The sequence below is a fragment of the Anabrus simplex genome, chromosome 1 (assembly GCF_040414725.1).
Source record: "Anabrus simplex isolate iqAnaSimp1 chromosome 1, ASM4041472v1, whole genome shotgun sequence".
NCBI lineage: Eukaryota > Metazoa > Arthropoda > Insecta > Orthoptera > Tettigoniidae > Anabrus > Anabrus simplex.
The window spans coordinates 1,360,871,788-1,360,888,922 of record NC_090265.1 but is presented as its reverse complement, the minus strand read 5'-3'; the positions used below and the strand labels follow the sequence as shown (position 1 = coordinate 1,360,888,922).

Sequence of the window (17,135 nt, the reverse complement as noted above, 5' to 3'; positions counted from 1 at the left end):
TCCTCAACAATTTCTTTAAACCCATCGCAGAGTCTGTTTACATTTTTATTTACCGTTTTCCACCGATCATAATTACATTTTAGAAACTGCCTCATGCCTGCTTTATCAGCCATATGGTACTGCCTAACAGTCCTACTTTTAAGACCTTCCTTTCTATCACATTTATTTTTAACTACCACAAAAACAGCTTCATGATCACTAATACCATCTATTACTTCAGTTTCCCTATAGAGCTCATCTGGTTTTATCAGCACCACATCCAGGATATTTTTCCCTCTGGTTGGTTCCATCACTTTCTGAATCAGCTGTCCCTCCCATATTAACTTATTTGCCATTTGTTGGTCATGCTTCCTGTCGTTCGCATTTCCTTCCCAATTGACATCTGGCAAATTCAGATCTCCCGCTACAATCACATTTCTTTCCATGTCGTTTCCCACATAGCTGACTATCCTATCAAATAATTCCGAATCCGCGTCAGTGCTACCCTTTCCCGATCTGCACACTCCAAATATATCAAGCTGCCTATTATCTTTAGAAATGAGCCTTACACCTAGAATTTCATGTGTCTCATCTTTAACTTTTTCGTAGCTTACAAATTCTTCTTTCACCAGAATGAACACTCCCCCTCCCACCCTTCGTAACCTATCTCTACGATACACACTCCAGTGTCGTGAGAAAATTTCTGCATCCATTATATCATTTCTCAGCCATGATTCAACTCCTATTACATTATCTGGTAAATATATACCTATTAAATTACTTAATTCTATTCCTTTCCTTACAATACTTCTACAGTTCAACACTAACAATTTTATGTCATCCCTACTTGATTTCCAGTTCCCTGTTCCCTTATCACCGCTCCCTAGGCCATCCCGTTTCCCTGAATGTACTTCCCTATTAATCTTCCAAACAAATTTCCTAACTAATACGTACCACTGCGGTTTAAATGAAGGCCATCTGAGCGCAGATCCCTATCTCCTACCCACCCATTAGGATCTAGAAATTTCACTCCCAGTTTCCCACATACCCACTCCATAGTCTCATTTAAATCCCCAATCACCCTCCAGTCAGTATCCCTTCTACACAGTATTCCACTAATAACAATCTCCGTTTTCTTAAACTTCACCCGTGCTGCATTTACCAGATCCCACACATCTCCAACTATGTTGGTACTTATATCAGCTTGCCTTACGTTGTTGGTACCAACGTGAAACACTACCACCTTCTCCTTCCCCTCCTCCCTCTCTTCTACTTTCCTCAACATCTGCCTCAACCTAATTCCTGGATAACACTCTACCCTGGTACCCTTTCCTCCACACACTTTCCCCACGTGTCTAACGATGGAATCTCCCATGACCAGAGCCTCAACCCTACCCACCTCATTTGATCCCCGCCCCTCCTGGTCAGCCCTATCTTTCCTGATAGCTGCAGAAGCTACTTCCTCCTTCCTTTTTTCCTTCCCATGACCCTGTTCCACCTGTCTTTTCCTATCCTCTACTCTACGTTTTCCTTTCCTACCTTTTCCCTTCCTCCTACTTCCACACATCTCACCAACAGTTCCCTGTCCCTCATCTTCCCTCTGTTGTTCTACCTGGAGTGACTCGTACCGATTTCGCACAGACACCTGTCCTGAATTCTGATCCTGAATAGAGCCCTTAGCCTGCAATCTCCTTCCCCTTAGAACATTAGACCACCTATCTTCTACAACTCCTCCCTTTCCTTCCCCTCCCTCTTGTACACCTACTGTAACGTGTACATTGTTTGAGGGAATCCTATCTTCCTTCCTGTCTTCTGTGAGAATCCTAATTATCTCCCTCAAACTTTCCAACTCCTCCCTCATACCCCTCAATGCCTCGCTACACCCACAGTAAGTACACTCGCGCTCCTTAGCCATTCTTTACGGGGAAAAAATGAAATTAAAAATAACTTATTTGCAAAAAATGAATGAACGGAGGGATATATTGTCTGGGATAGTACACAACAATAAGCTAATTAATATACGACTACACTACAATATTACTTAGTCGTGCTCTATTTTTTAAAATCCTACAACCCCTGACAGGATAAAAACTGCTGTTAATTACTGAATATCGAAAGTAATAGCCTACACAAGAACTACACAATTCCAAACTGCAATTAAGCCTATTCTAATTACAACAACAGTATTTTAGTAAGAGTTTCTACGGATACCTCTACTACACCAGCACTACACAAATATTTTACAATAATAAAATATGGCGGTGACCTGGGGAGATATCCCAGTCTTCCAGTGCTTTGGAGGAATACAGCGATGTTACTCTTGTCGTCATGGTGTGGGGAGCCAAAGGGTATGACTGCAGGTCACGGTTGGCAGTGATTGAGGGAACTCTGATGGCACAACGGTACGTCATGGACATCCTGCGTTCTTATGCGATACCTCTCATGCGACAGTATCGTGGTGACATTTTCAACAGGACAATGCTCGTCCACAAATTGCACGAGTCTCTATGAAAACTTTGCCTGCTGTTGAGGTACTCCCGTGGCCAGTAATATCCCCAGATCTGTCTCCGATAGAACATGTGTGGGACAAGCTTGGACGTCAACTCTGTCCCAATACCAGTATCCAGGATATCAAGGACCAGTTATAACAGTTGTGGGCCAGCTTGCCTCAGGAGAGTATACAACGGATTTATGACACGCCGAATCAGTGCATGCATTCAGTTCTTTGTAAATTTGACTCGATTGTGTATTCACAGAAATAACATCACACACCCTCTCAAAACGTGAAGTTTAATTTCATTTCCTCCTCCCAGCAGGGCTGAATGACTGAGACGCTGGCGTTCTGACCCCAACTTGGCAGTTTCGATCCTGGCTCAGTCCGGTGGTATTTGAAGGTGCTCAAATACGTCAGCCTCGTGTCGGTAGATTTACTGACACATAAAGAACTCCTGCAGAAATAAATTCTGGCACCTCGGTGTCTCCGAAAACCGTAAAAGTAGTTAGTGGGACGTAAAAACAAATACCAATATTATTAGTTTCCACCTCCCCTTGTGGGTGTTTCGATTTTTTTGGTCAGTGAGTGTATATCTGGTTAACGCCCCTTTACAGGTCGTGAAGGAAAGAAGAACTGTAGTACTCTTTTTTCTGTAGCAAACCTTACGTGAGGCCCCATTACGACATCTTACCTGTTCCTCTTGCGCATACTTTCCGCGTGAGGTGATTTTATGTACTGTTCCACGATCTGCTTCCATCGGCGGCGGCACAGCCAACCCCTGAAGAAGCTCTGGACTTTCTTGATTTTCCTCAGCTCCAATGTCTCCTGCTCGCTTTGAGTTAGAGGCGGCTGTGAACTAGGAGGTAGGCTAGCAGCACCGGATACGCTTCCTCCAGTGTAGGCGGGTAGAGGTCTCCACTCCTTTTTGAGGGCACACAGCTGTAACAATTGAGGAAATAGTTCAACGTCCTTAGCAAGAATTTACATGTATTGTCGACCTATTCAATACAAAAGTATACACCACTGAACAATCATTATATCTTCCTATGTTAAGTCATCTTCAGGTTTTAATACAAATGATAAGACATACACACAATAAGAAAAAGACATTACGTTCATATAAATAAAACTAATGAGAAGGAATTTTGACATATCCAGTAGAAGCGTAATTTACGAGGAAGAAAGTTAAAAATATCTGATAAAATTTAAAATCTTTCTGTAATTAAAAATTGGTTGGAGGAGTATCATTGATATCAGTGGACTATTTGCAATGGACATGTCTGATAAGATCAGTTGTCAATGTTTGAATAGAGTTTGAAATTTAATTGTTTTTCTTCAACGAGGAATAAATATGCTAGGCAGGAAACTGAATGGAAAACCAAATACAAGGGTGAGAACGAGATAACTTGGAAGAAAAGGAGTGAAGCGGTGAATTAGGGAAAGGGGAACGAGTTGAAGGACGAGAGGTCGCAGACACTGTATATTGCGTGCTCGGCAGACTTACTTGTTTGCTGGTTAATGAAAATCCACAGCCTGTTTCCAGTCATTTGACCGGGTCAGGAATGGAATGAATGAAGCGCCCATCTAGCGGCGAGGATAGGAATTATGCCGGCTGCCGAAGCCTGTCGCATTCCTCGGGGCAATGATTAATGAATGATAGATGCAATGAAATGATATTGGAGAGTGTTGCTGGAATGAAATATGACAGGGAGAACCGGAGTGCCCGAAGAAAAACCTGTCCAGCCTCACATGGAGTCGGGACTTGAACCACGGAACCCGATGGTGAAAGGCCGGCGCGCTGCCGCCCGAGCCATGGAGGCTTTGCTGATTAATATCTCTTACAAATATTACATCAACAAGAATGTTAGCGCCGGGCTGAGTGGCTCAGACGGTTGAGGCACTGGCCTTCTGACCCCAATTTGACAGGTTTGATTCTGACTCAGTCCGGTGGTATTTGAAGGTGCTCAAATACGCCAGCCTCGTCTCGATAGATTTACTGGCACGTAAAAGAACTCCTGCGGAACTAAATTGCGGCACCTCGGTGTCTCCGGAAACCGTAAAAGTAGTTAGTGGGCCGTAAAGAAAATAACATTATTATTATTATTATTATTATTATTATTATTATTATTATTATTAAGAATGTTAGCATTTTCCTGCATGTCGTCGAGATTGTGAACGGGATTAGATTTTTGATCGAGATGTATGTGAATATTTTCCAGAATGTTTAATGAAGTTCCTTTATTGGCTAGGTGCAGGATCTCTTAATCTTGATCTATAGAGGAGAACGCGTGATTTTAATCCCTCATGTTTTCACTCATAGTGGAAAATTTCCAATATTTAACTGCCGTAAAATATTCTTGATAACGGACTAACCGGGCGAGTTGGCCGTGCGGTTACAGGCGCGCGACTGTGAGCTTGCATCCGGGAGATAGTGGGTTCGAATTCCACTGTCGGCAGCCCTGAAGATGGTTTTTCGTAGTTTCCCATTTTCACACCAGGCAAATGCTGGGGCTGTAATTAATTGAGGCCACTGCCGCTTCCTTCCAACTCCTAGGCCTTTCCTATTCCATCGTCGCCATAAGGTCTATCTATGTCGGTGCGATGTAAAGCCACTATGAAAACAAATAATGGACTAAACATTATTTTGTAAGTTCTTGTGTAGAATGTACGTTGTTCGTTTGGAATTGGAACCATAGAATGCATGAAAACATTGAAATAATAAAAGAAGTCGTTATCTCACATACTTTACTTACTGAACGACTAACAATTATCCTAAGTTCGATTTATGTTTAATGAAAAATCATCTGAGGATATAACTAAGAACTTAAGAAATTCACTTCCAGGATGATTCATTTCTCCTATCAGTTTCCTCAGAGTTCAGTGTCCTCCGTCCTAGACACTCAATACGCAACAACAGAAACCTGGATGAACACGTGGATGGCCCCTTTGTTAACGTGTGTGTGACGAGAGCATCTCGTGCTGAGTAAGTGATGGACCTTGCAGTCTATCAACTCTGACAGAATATTTTCTTTCTCACCAATCGTGTGAGTGGGGATGAACTGTGTATTTTTTAAAGAATCACGGTGCAATGTTTGTTATTGTTATAAGGGTTATAGCTCCTAACACGAGATAGAAGAAGTGTTTCGTCCTTTCGATAAATGAAGATATCGGATAAGGGAAAGGAGTGATCATGAATGCCTGGTAAATTAAAGGCTTCATAGGCTTCGCATTTCCATCGAGGTCAGAAGTGAAAAAATTACGTCTAAAGGCTGCTTGGTGGAAAAGTTATAAATGGAAGAAATAACACACTCAGATGGAGTCCTGTGATCAGCTCTTCAGGATCATAAGTTGTGGTCTCCTAGAAAACTATGCTAAAATTCCCAACATTGACCGAAAATGTCATTACTCCCACGCCGATTGAGGGGGGTGAGCTGTATATATTTGAAGAACTCATTGTATTGTGTTGGTGAAGGTTATTGTGGAATGGAACGTTCGGTTAATAAGTCGTAGATAATACTAAAGTGATTTCCCAAATTTTGCGTCTATTCAGCATTGTGTGAGGAACATTCCTAGTTCATATATGCAGAGAAACACATAATTCCAAACCAAGTTATCGGTAACGAATGACTACCGGGAAGAAAACATTCTCTACTTTTCTTTCCACGGTGTTTGCCCAGCATTGTTCCGATGTTCCTTTCGAGTTCCTCAATAGACACATTTAAGCGTGGCACGTGACTGTTAAGTCTGTTAAACTCAGTGGCTGGTGGATTCACAAACAATTATTTTTTAATAATTGGCTTTACGTCGCTCCGACACAGATAGGTCTTATGGCGACGATGGGACAGGAACGGGCTAGGAGTGGAAATGAAGCAGCCGTGATCTTAATCAAGTCATTTGCCTGGTGTAAAAATGGGAAACCACGGAACGCCATCTTCTTGGCTGCCGACACTGGGGCTCGAACTCACTATCTCCCGGATGCCAGCTCACAGCTGCTCGCTCCTAACCGCACGGCCAACTCGCCCGGTACAAATAACATCACCAAAGGTTACGTGGTTATAGGGAAACCGAAATAAATCGATGAAAGTGATACATTGAGGCATACAAAACATGATTGCATTATTGGATGCGTTTGTGAACGGTTGGCTGTTTGAGAGAGCTCTTACATTAGTGTAGTGGAAAAGTAGTTAAAACCTAAAAAAATTATTTAAATTTTGTGTGTGAGTGTTCCATTTAGTGCTATTTATATATTAGTGTTTAGTGCTTGTTGGTAGAAATTGGGAGTAGTATTATTTATTTGAATTTTATAACAAGTAATTCAATTGGTGTTCAGTAGATTACGTTTTCTAGTTTAAGTAGGCTAGCTAGGTTATTTCGAATTTAGGTTTAGGGAATACTTAGGTAATAATATTAACTTTTAAAACAATATGTTTAAATATCTGTAGGTTCTTTAGTATAATACTTACAAAGTCAGATTATCATAAGGTGTTGTAACTCATTGTAATTTCCGCCGCTACTTTTCCGATATTTCGTACAGATATCCGTTCAAACTGTCGCGAAGGTGATAGTTTGTTGCATTGAATAACACGATAAGCCTGTAAAAATCGATTTAAAGAGAAGTTAAAGAGAATTCACGGTAATTTCACTGGATAATTACGGTACTTAACAGTTTTTGGATTGTTGACGATTGTTGCTACATGCACATGATCATCATCATCATCTGTTTACCCTCCAGGTTCGGTTTTTCCCTCGGACACAGCGAGGGATCCCACCTCTACCACCTCAAGGGCAGTGTCCTGGAGCTTCAGACTCTTGGTGGTGGATACAACTGTGGAGAATGACCAGTACCTCGCCCAGGCGGCCTGCTATGCTGAACAGGGGCCTTGTGGAGGGATGGGAAGATTGGAAGGGATAGGCAAGGAAGAGGGAAGGAAGCGGCCGTGGCCTTATGTTAGGTATCATCCCGGCATTCGCCTGGAGGAGAAGTGGGAAACCACGGAAAACCACTTCCAGGATGGCTGAGGTGGGAATCGAACCCACCTCTACTCAGTTGACCTTCCGAGGCTGAGTGGACCCCGTTCCAGCCCTCATACCACTTTTTAAATTTCGTGGCAGAGCCGGGAATCGAACCCGGACCTCCAGGGGTGGCAGCTAATCACGCTAACCATTACACCACAGAGGCGGACCATGCACATGATAGTTGTGTAAATACATACAAAGTCAGCTGATTCATTATTCCCATAATTTGTAGTATTAGTTCCCTGCATACTTTGTACTTTCCACCTTCGTTTATTCATCGAGTAAAAGTTAATACTCAAATTCCTATATCCCAATAATAATACTGCATTTCAAGCCCCCGGCGTGGTTTTGACAAAAATTGTAGTAGACAACCTCTTATTTTCAGCATTTAAGGGCACTTTTATTCTCCGTCCTGCGTAGTAGGGAAAATAATACTGATCCACCAGCGGTAAAAGTTCATATAACCACACTTCAGCTGAAAATTGTAGTGTAGACACATTGTAGTGTAGATACAGTATATTTCTGTGAGCTTGCATCCGGGAGATAGTAGGTTCGAATCCCACTATCGGCAGCCCTGAAGATGGTTTTCCGTGGTTTCCCATTTTCACACCAGGCAAATGCTGGGGCTGTACCTTAATTAAGGCCACGGCCGCTTCCTTCCAACTCCTAGGCCTTTCCCATCCCATCGTCGCCATAAGACCTATCTGTGTCGGTGCGACGTCAAGCCCCTAGCAAAAAAAAAAAAAAGATACAGTATATTTAGATAGTGCCGTGTCTTTCCTGCTATATTCCTGTGTTATCTTTCGTGTGTATCTATTAGAGCGCAGTTCTAATTGGTTCTAATAATAATTTGTCTAAGCATTTAGCTTTGTTGGTAATCTTTGAGTACAGTAGTTCTTGCAAATTTCATTTCTGTTTGTGCTTAATAGTGACATTTATGGTACCGGTATTGTAACTAGGATAGGTCTGAAAGTAGTTTAAAAATTTCTGTAGGGTACTGTACAGTAGTATACGAGTAGCCTAATATCCTGTCAGAATTGAGTGTGCTTATTTTATTATTGTAAATTATTTGTGTAGTGCTGGTGCAGTAGAGATATCCGTAAAACCTCTTACTAAAATTCTGTTGTTGTAATTAGGATAGGCTTAATTGCAGTTTGGAATTGTGTAGTTCTTGCGTATTCCTTTATATATTCAGTAATTAACAACAGTTTTTATCCTGTTAGGGGTTGTAGGATAAAAAATAGAGTAGTATTTTAGTGTAGTCGTATATTAATTACCTTATTGTAGTGTGATTTTTTAGTACTATCCCAGACAATATATCCCTCCGTTCATTTATTTTTTGCAAATAAGTTATCTTATTTTTATTTTCAATTTTTCCGTAAAGAATGGCTAAGGAGCGCGAGTGTACGAACTGTGGGTGTGGTGAGGCATTAAGGGATATGAAGGAGGAGTTGGAGAGTTTGAGGGAGATGATTAGGATTCTCACAGAAGACAGGAAGGAAGGCAGGACTCCCTCAAACAATGTACAGGTTACAGCAGGTGTACAAGAGCGACGGGAAGGAAAGGGAGGAGTTGTAGAAGACAGGTGGTCTAATTTTCTAAGGGGAAGGAGATTGCAGGCTAAGCGCTCTATTCAGGATCAGAATTCAGGACAGGTGTCTGTGCGGAATCGGTACGAGTCACTCCAGGTAGAACAACAGAGGGAAGATGAGGGACAGGGAACTGTTGCTGAGATGTGTGGAAGTAGGAGGAAGGGAAAAGGTAGGAAAGGGAAATGTAGTGTAGTGGAAAGGAAAATACAGGGAGAACAGGGTCATGAGAGGGAGAAAAGGGAGGAGGAAGTAGCTTCTGCAGCAGTGAGTGATGATAGGGCTGACCAAGAGGGGAGGGGATCAAAAGAGGTGGGTAGGGTTGAGGCTCTGGTCATGGGGGATTCCATCGTTAGACATGTGGGGAAAGTGTGTGGAGGAAAGGGAACCAGGGTAGAATGTTATCCAGGAATTAGGTTGAGGCAGATGTTGAGGAAGTAGAAAGAGGGTGGAGGAGAAGGAGAAGGTGGTAGTGTTTCACGTTGGTACAAACAACGTAAGGCAAGCTGATATAAGTACCAACATAGTTGGAGATGTGTGGGATCTGGTAAATGCAGCACGGGTGAAGTTTAAGAAAGCGGAGATTGTTATTAGTGGAATACTGTGTAGGAGGGATACTGACTGGAGGGTGATTGGAGATTTAAATGAGACTATGGAGTGGGTATGTGGGAAATTGGGAGTGAAATTTCTAGATCCTAATGGGTGGGTAGGAGGTAGGGATCTGCGCTCAGATGGCCTTCACTTAAACCGCAGTGGTACGTTTAAGTTAGGAAATTTGTTGGGAAGGGTAATAGGGAGGTACATTGAGGGAAAGAAGGTGGCCTAGGGAGCGGTGATAAGGGAACAGGGAACTGGAAATCAAGTAGGGATGACATAAAATTGTCAGTGTTGAACTGTAGAAGTACTATAAAGAAAGGTATGGAATTGAGTAATTTAATAGATATATATCTACCAGATATTGTAATAGGAGTTGAATCATGGCTGAGAAATGATATAATGGATGCAGAAATTTTCTCACGGCACTGGAGTGTGTATCGCAGAGATAGGACAGGAATGGTGGGAGGGGGACTATTCATTCTGGTGAAAGAAGAATTTGTAAGCTACGAAAAAGTTAAAGATGAGACACATGAAATTCTAGGTGTAAGGCTCATTTCTAAAGATAATAGGCAACTTGATATATTTGGAGTGTACAGACCGGGAAAGGGAAGCATTGACACGGACTCAAAATTATTTGATAAGATAACCAGCTATGTAGGAAACGACAAGGAAAGAAATGTGATTGTAGCGGGAGATCTGAATCTATTATATTGGATTAAATTATACTTGTAAACCTGATTGACAATTACGCAGCAGACAGAAAAATATACCAACAACCCCAATTTGGAACATACGAGAACCATTCAAATTCTACCTCACATTAGAAAGTGTTTATTCACCAACAAGTTTGCTCATAAACACTATTCTCGTATTGACAACAAAATTAATGCCAATTTTGTACAAATGTTACTCCAGCAACATCGAGAACAAGTTAAATGTTCATAACATAGGCAATCATCAACTGTAGAAAACTGTTAATATAGTTAACGAAGTTTCAACGGAAACCATACAAGTCAAACAACATTGAGTCAATACAGTTAGCCAGATCTCAGAAGGTTTTTTAAAATAATTTTAAAGGATGTTCACCAGATGAGTTTCGTCAATAAAATGTTAGACTCAGATAGATTTTAGACAAATATGTTTTAACATAAAGACAGAATTTTATTGTTATAAGACTTGTCAATCAGGTTTACAAGTATAATTTAATCCAATAGAATAGATTCATGATCTTATAATAACCTTAAGTAAATGATAATTGGTTGATGATGCTCACGAAAAAGGAGCGAAACATGTACCATATCAACAACTTAATAAATATGTAAGTTTTTATTATGTTTGTATTATATTGAATAGGTGGTATTTAACAAAATTATAAGAATTTGTATCACAAGGTGTGGCAATCCAACTGACGTGCCCACTGCCACACTGGATTGAAACGCTAGTAATTTGACGATTAAAAATGCCTATGTAGCTTGAATACTTGCACAAGATGGTTAGGTCTATGCCGTGCAGCCTTTATCTCCAGGAATTAGCCTTGTTCTCATTTCTGATGTAGGTCGAGTGTTTCCCCCAAGGAGTTTCGTTTCCAAATGTCTCGACTCCCTGATGGTGAATCGAATCCACGTCCTTCCAGGTGAACCAAGCACGCTTTTGTGGCCACATTTAGGCATACCACTGCAATAGATTTGATACTGAGCTTGATTGAGCAAATTTAATCATTCCATATGAAGCACACGTCTTAGAGAAGCCCATTGTCAAGCTAATTTACGTTGTTGCTCGCTATGTGGGTATGTATATACATAAAGGACACTGGTAATATATTCCTCTCAACTAAGTTAATTAACCATGCGCTCTGTTCGGGCACGTGCGGAACACTGGTCTCGAGTGAAATCTTAGAATTTTGTTGGTGAAGGAGTTCGTATTGCAGGGAAGTTAGAGGCACGGGTCTGATTAATTTTGTTGAAAAACATTGTGCGCAATCTTTTTGATAGGCCTTCTTGTACCTCTTATGTACAAGGAGAGAGGTAAGATAAGACGGTAGGCCGAAACTTTTCAAAAAATCGATTGTTAGTTTTTTTGCATGAAATCAACACCGGAAAACTGTAGAAAATGAAGGACAAAGTCAGTGCAACAGCAGGATGCCTCCTGTATCTGAAACACCACCAAGTACTCTTCAAATGTCTAAAGAGTCAAGAATCAGGAAAAGGAAACAGGCAAATGAACCCAAAGATAATGAGGACTCTGATTATGGTACAGGCTGCTTCTAACCACTTCTTGGGAACAGATCTGTAAATTTTTCCTAGCGTATACATGTCGTAAAACTTCGTCACATTTTCTCAAACCCATAAATTATGAAACATATATCCCGTTTTCTCAGAAACTATACGAGAAATTTTAATGAAAATTTCACATTTTGTGAACACTACTGTATTTCAGCTTTGGATCCTCATTCATGTTGATTGCACAAGAAATTCTGCTGTATTTAAAATATTTATTAACTTTTCACAAAAAATTTAGAATCCACGGAAATTAATTTATAAATGTCCTTTGAATGACAATGCCACAGCCATTTAGGATCAATAAGTTTCACAAAGTTCTTTTAATTTATAGCTAAAGTTTGAGACAAATCTGTTCAGTAGTTAATGAGAAAGCGGGGAATGAATTTGCTTACTATAACATTGTCGGTATAGAGGAATATGTTACCACTGTCGTTTATGTATATACCTACATACCCACATAACGAGCAACAACGTAAATTAGTGATCCATTAGCTTGACGATGGGATTCTCTAAGACGTATGTTTCATATGGAATGGTTAAATTTGCTCAATCAAGCTCAGTATCAAATCTATTGCAGTGATATGCCTAAACGTGGCTATAAAAGCGTGCTCGGTTCACTTGGAAGGACGTGGATTCGTTTCGCCACCAGGGAGTGGAGACATTTGGGAACGAGATTTCTTGAGAGGAACACTCAACCTACATTAGAAATGAGGCACGGCATAGACCTAACCACCATATGCAAGTATTCAAGTACTTAGGCATTTTTAATCGCCAAATTACCAGCGTTTCATTCCAGTGTGAAGCGGGCTTGTAATTTGGATTGCCACACCTTTCCAAGATTCTCGCTACTAGTGTGCCGTTGAGACAAAACAAAGCAAACTAGAGTCACTTCAATTCCCAGTGTTCGTCGATAATTAATGAGATCCGTACCTCTAACTTCCCTGTAACACGAACTCCTTTCACCAACAAAATTCTAAGGTTTCACTCGAGAGCAGTGTTCCGCACTTGTCCGAACAGAGCGCACAGTTAATTAAATTACTGTATGTCCAAGGAATATGCATTATATCCCTGTACTATTAATCATTTTTATATGATAACATATATCACCTCATATAAAGCCACCGAGCTCGATAGCTGCAGTCGCTTAAGTGCGGCCAGTATCCAGTATTCGGGAGATAGTGAGTTCGAGCCCCACTGTCGGCAGCCGTGAAGATGGTTTTCCGTGGTTTTCCATTTTTACACCAGGCAAATGCTGGGGCTGTACCTTAATAAAGGCCACGGCCGCTTCCTTCCCACTTCTAGCCCTTCCCTGTCTCACCGTCGCCATAAGACCTAATTATGTCGGTGCGACGTAAAGCAACTTGAAAAAATAACCCCATATAAAGCTAGTTTTGTGGAAGTAAATGATAAAACAGCAAATTACAATTGCAATTAATGAAATTTATTTGTTAAATAGGGAGTACTGGAACGGGGTCCACTCAGCCTCTGGAGGTCAACTGAGTAGAGGTGGGTTCGATTCCCACCTCAGCCATCCTGGAAGTGGTTTTCTGTGGTTTCCCACTTCTCCTCCAGGCGAATGCCGGGATGGTACCTAAGGTAAATCCGGGACAGATGCCGCCCCGGTAGAGATGCCGCATACACTGTAGCTAAAGGTTCCCATCGTTACAGCTAGATGGCAATATGTGTGGTTTTTCAGTTTCTAAGGAAGAACTACTGTCTGCGAGTGTGACGAAATTTGCTCGTATATTACGCCAATTATAGCCGATATCATGAGGCGAGTACATGTTTCCTCCTGACAAAGTTTTTGCGTGTGTTAATTTATTGTATATTAAGTTGGATTCAAATGCTTAAATCAGACGTTTTTAGTACAGTAGACGTCAGAAACATAACTGTAGTTGAGAGTAAGCTAATTTTGGGCCATGATAGCCTTGAGGTATGGAAACAGGAGGGTGCGGCGTCTCTCCCTGATACTTGGCCTTCGGGCTGAGCAGCGGTCTCTGTGCAGGCCAGAGCCATTTCAAGGGTGTTAAGTGCCGTGGGGTTTTATATAACACAGTGAAGAATCCATTGCACATGCACATTTATAGTAAATCGAAATTAAAATATGATTTTAATGTTGTAAATTATCAGATAGATTTTTTCCATTGAATGATTATATTATGTGGATATAATTGTCTTGTAGTACGTTCTAGTGTTCGGTTATATTAAAGTTGAAGAAATTGGCTTAAATTTGATTTTGTCATTAATTATTTTACTCGCGGCATCTCTCCCGAGCAAAGTCGGCATCTATACCGGGATCCAGGGAGAGACGCCGCAGATGCAACAATTCCTTTGTTCACTCCTTTCTCCCATTTACTTTCAATTGCCAATATTTTGTTCATCCCCGATCAAATGTACATGTTTTCAAATTATGCTCGATGAATTTGCAACAATTTTTAAAGTAAATATACCGAGATATAACAAAAGACATAAAAAGTGCTTCAACTCTCCCGGAATTACCCTAACTTAAGGCCACGGCCGCTTCCTTCCCTCTTTCTTGCCTATCCCTTCCAATCTTCCCATCCCTCCACAAGGCCCCTGTTCAGCATAGCAGGTGAGGCCGCCTGGGCGAGGTACTGGTCATTTCCCCCAGTTGTATCCCCCGACCAAGAGTCTGAAGCTCCAGGACACTGCCCTTGATGCGGTAGAGGTGGGATCCCTCGCTAAGTCCGAGGGAAAAACCGAACCTGGAGGGTAAACAGATGATGATGATGTTGATGATGATGATGATGAAATAAGGAGTAAAATCAACAGGAAAATATCAAAATTGGTAATTTAAGTTAACAGATAACAGCGTCTATTAACTAACTGCAGGTAACATTTATTGACTATTGAATTTGTGGCATAAAGAAATGAACATGACTATTACAAACTATGTTCTTCGAAACTAAGGCATTATCTTAAACTTAGAGTACTGAAACGTAGATAGGATAACTTAAGATACATTTAATATAATGTAATATTTCATTTCATTCGCACACCGTTCACTCATACATTCATTCAAGTCAACAGCATGTACTCTAGAATAATTTACTGCAGTCTGTCTAAAACCTGCTAGATGATGAAGTGTTATTAGTATCTACCGGAAGCGTGTTTCACAGTCTCGAAGCCTCGACTAGGTAGGAATGGCAGTAGGTATTTGTTACATGCTTTCGAGCAGTGATCTGGAACAAGTTTTATTTCCATGAAAAGAAGCCTAAAATTGGACGATAAATAGTTAGGACTGTTTGCAGAAAGGAGCAGAAGACACTTAAAATGCTTGGAAAAATGCCACCAGCGCTGCTTTATGCGAATGCTTATAATTACTTGGCATGACTCTCCGTACGAACATCACCACAATTACGGAGGCAATGATTAATACAGTATTTAACATCAATTTCGAATAGTCGGCCACGTATCCCACTTACGAGTATCTAACAAAGCAAGTGATGAACTGAATTTATTGAATGATCGATCGATCGATCGATTGATTGATTGATTGATTGATTGATTGACTGAACTCAATTGAAGGATGGACAGCGCAATCAAGGAGGAGTACAGGAACTATACAAGGACTTTTTAAAGTCTAATATTTAGAAATGCCAATTTTACATCGGCAGCTGCGAGGATACAGTATCTGATCAGCCGATATGGCGACGTGCTGTACAACATTTCTCGAGGACAACGACGAAGGCATGAGATTGTAGAAACGAACAGGAAAGTCACTGAAGAAATGACCCCCATGTATAACAAAAACACGGAGTTTTGCTGGATTGATGTGTCATTCAAGCCAATAGACAGAGTTTGTGGTTCTATATGTGGTATTCTCAGCCCATTTAAGGACTCACAATCGCCAACATCGATGCGCTCGGAAGACAATCATTTTATGACGATTATTATAATAATGATATAGATTTAGTTATTGGATCACCGTAGAAGTAGAATAGATATATTGATTATCGGGGGTTCACTTTGAGAGGCACAAACTTCCAAGTTATCAGTCCCAAAAATATCTGTGAAAAAATTATCAACTATGCTATAACGTATTGAATTGAAACCATACTTGTTCAACCATACATGATATTCTGAGATGAAACACAGAGAACATTTCCGCAGTAAGGCAGACAATATAAATTTCAGAAGGAAGTCCATCATGGACCGCATCCACCTCGTGCTAACAGACGCTTGAGTGCACGATCCCAGTAGTAGGCCTACATTGCTCCTTGTGGTAGACACGATCAGCCAATCAAAAACTTATGAAAATACTGTATAAAAACAGCTCTTTTTGTCATAGACTTGTATAATCACTGTCAGGCAAAATTTTAATCTTCATCATATGGTCAACATTTCTGAAAGTCTTTGAAGGAAGAGACGATATGAAAAATATAAACGATGTCAGTTTATTGTTAACATGAACATGTCAGTTGTCATTCAGAACTAATGCATTTAAAACATCCTCTTGTTAGGTTTTTCTTAGTAATGTTGTACTAAAAGATAGACCTACGGTAGTATTTTCACGTATCTGTATCTATTCTTATTACATTCCATCGTGTTGCAATTCACTAAGAGCTCAATACAGGAGATTTTACCCTTTTAGGAACAATTTATTTTCCCTTGGTAAAAAAGGATACAAAATAAAGACCGTTCCTTGGAAATAAATTCCTTTCTTTCCTTTATTGGAGATCATTCTACGCCCATAGCAGTGACAGGTCTCGCTACCAATTTTAAAACATTTATGTCTATGTTGTATATGATAATATGTCCAAGCTAATTATTTGTTTAATAACATCAAATATAATAATAATAATAATAATAATAATAATAATAATAATAATAAGAAGAAGAAGAAGAAGAAGAAGAAGAAGAGCCTCCGTGGCTCAGACGGCAGCGCGTCGGCCTCTCACCGCTGGATACCGTGGTTCAAATCCCGGTCACTCCATGTGAGATTTGTGCTGGACAAAGCGGAGGCGGGACAGGTTTTTCTCCGGGTACTCCGGTTTTTCCTGTCGTATTTCATTCCAACAACACTCCCCATTATCATTCCCTAGCATTTATCACTCATTAATAAATCACCTTGGGAGTGGTGACCCCATTATAATAACAGCCTATATATGTTTCATTCATTACATCCCTGACCCGGTCAATGACTGGAAAACAGGTTGT

At 40.6% G+C, this 17,135-nt stretch overlaps 1 protein-coding gene across 1 annotated transcript in view; it reads right to left on the bottom strand.

Moving 5' to 3' along the window:
- Positions 1 to 17,135, bottom strand: part of LOC136859048 (ras-specific guanine nucleotide-releasing factor 2) — a 1,472,247-nt gene that overhangs the window by 733,997 nt on the left and 721,115 nt on the right. Inside the window, exon 5 of the mRNA XM_068225766.1 lies at positions 3,165 to 3,412. Within this exon, the coding sequence (XP_068081867.1) occupies positions 3,165 to 3,412 (248 nt within the window). The remainder of the gene's footprint in view (positions 1 to 3,164; positions 3,413 to 17,135) is intronic.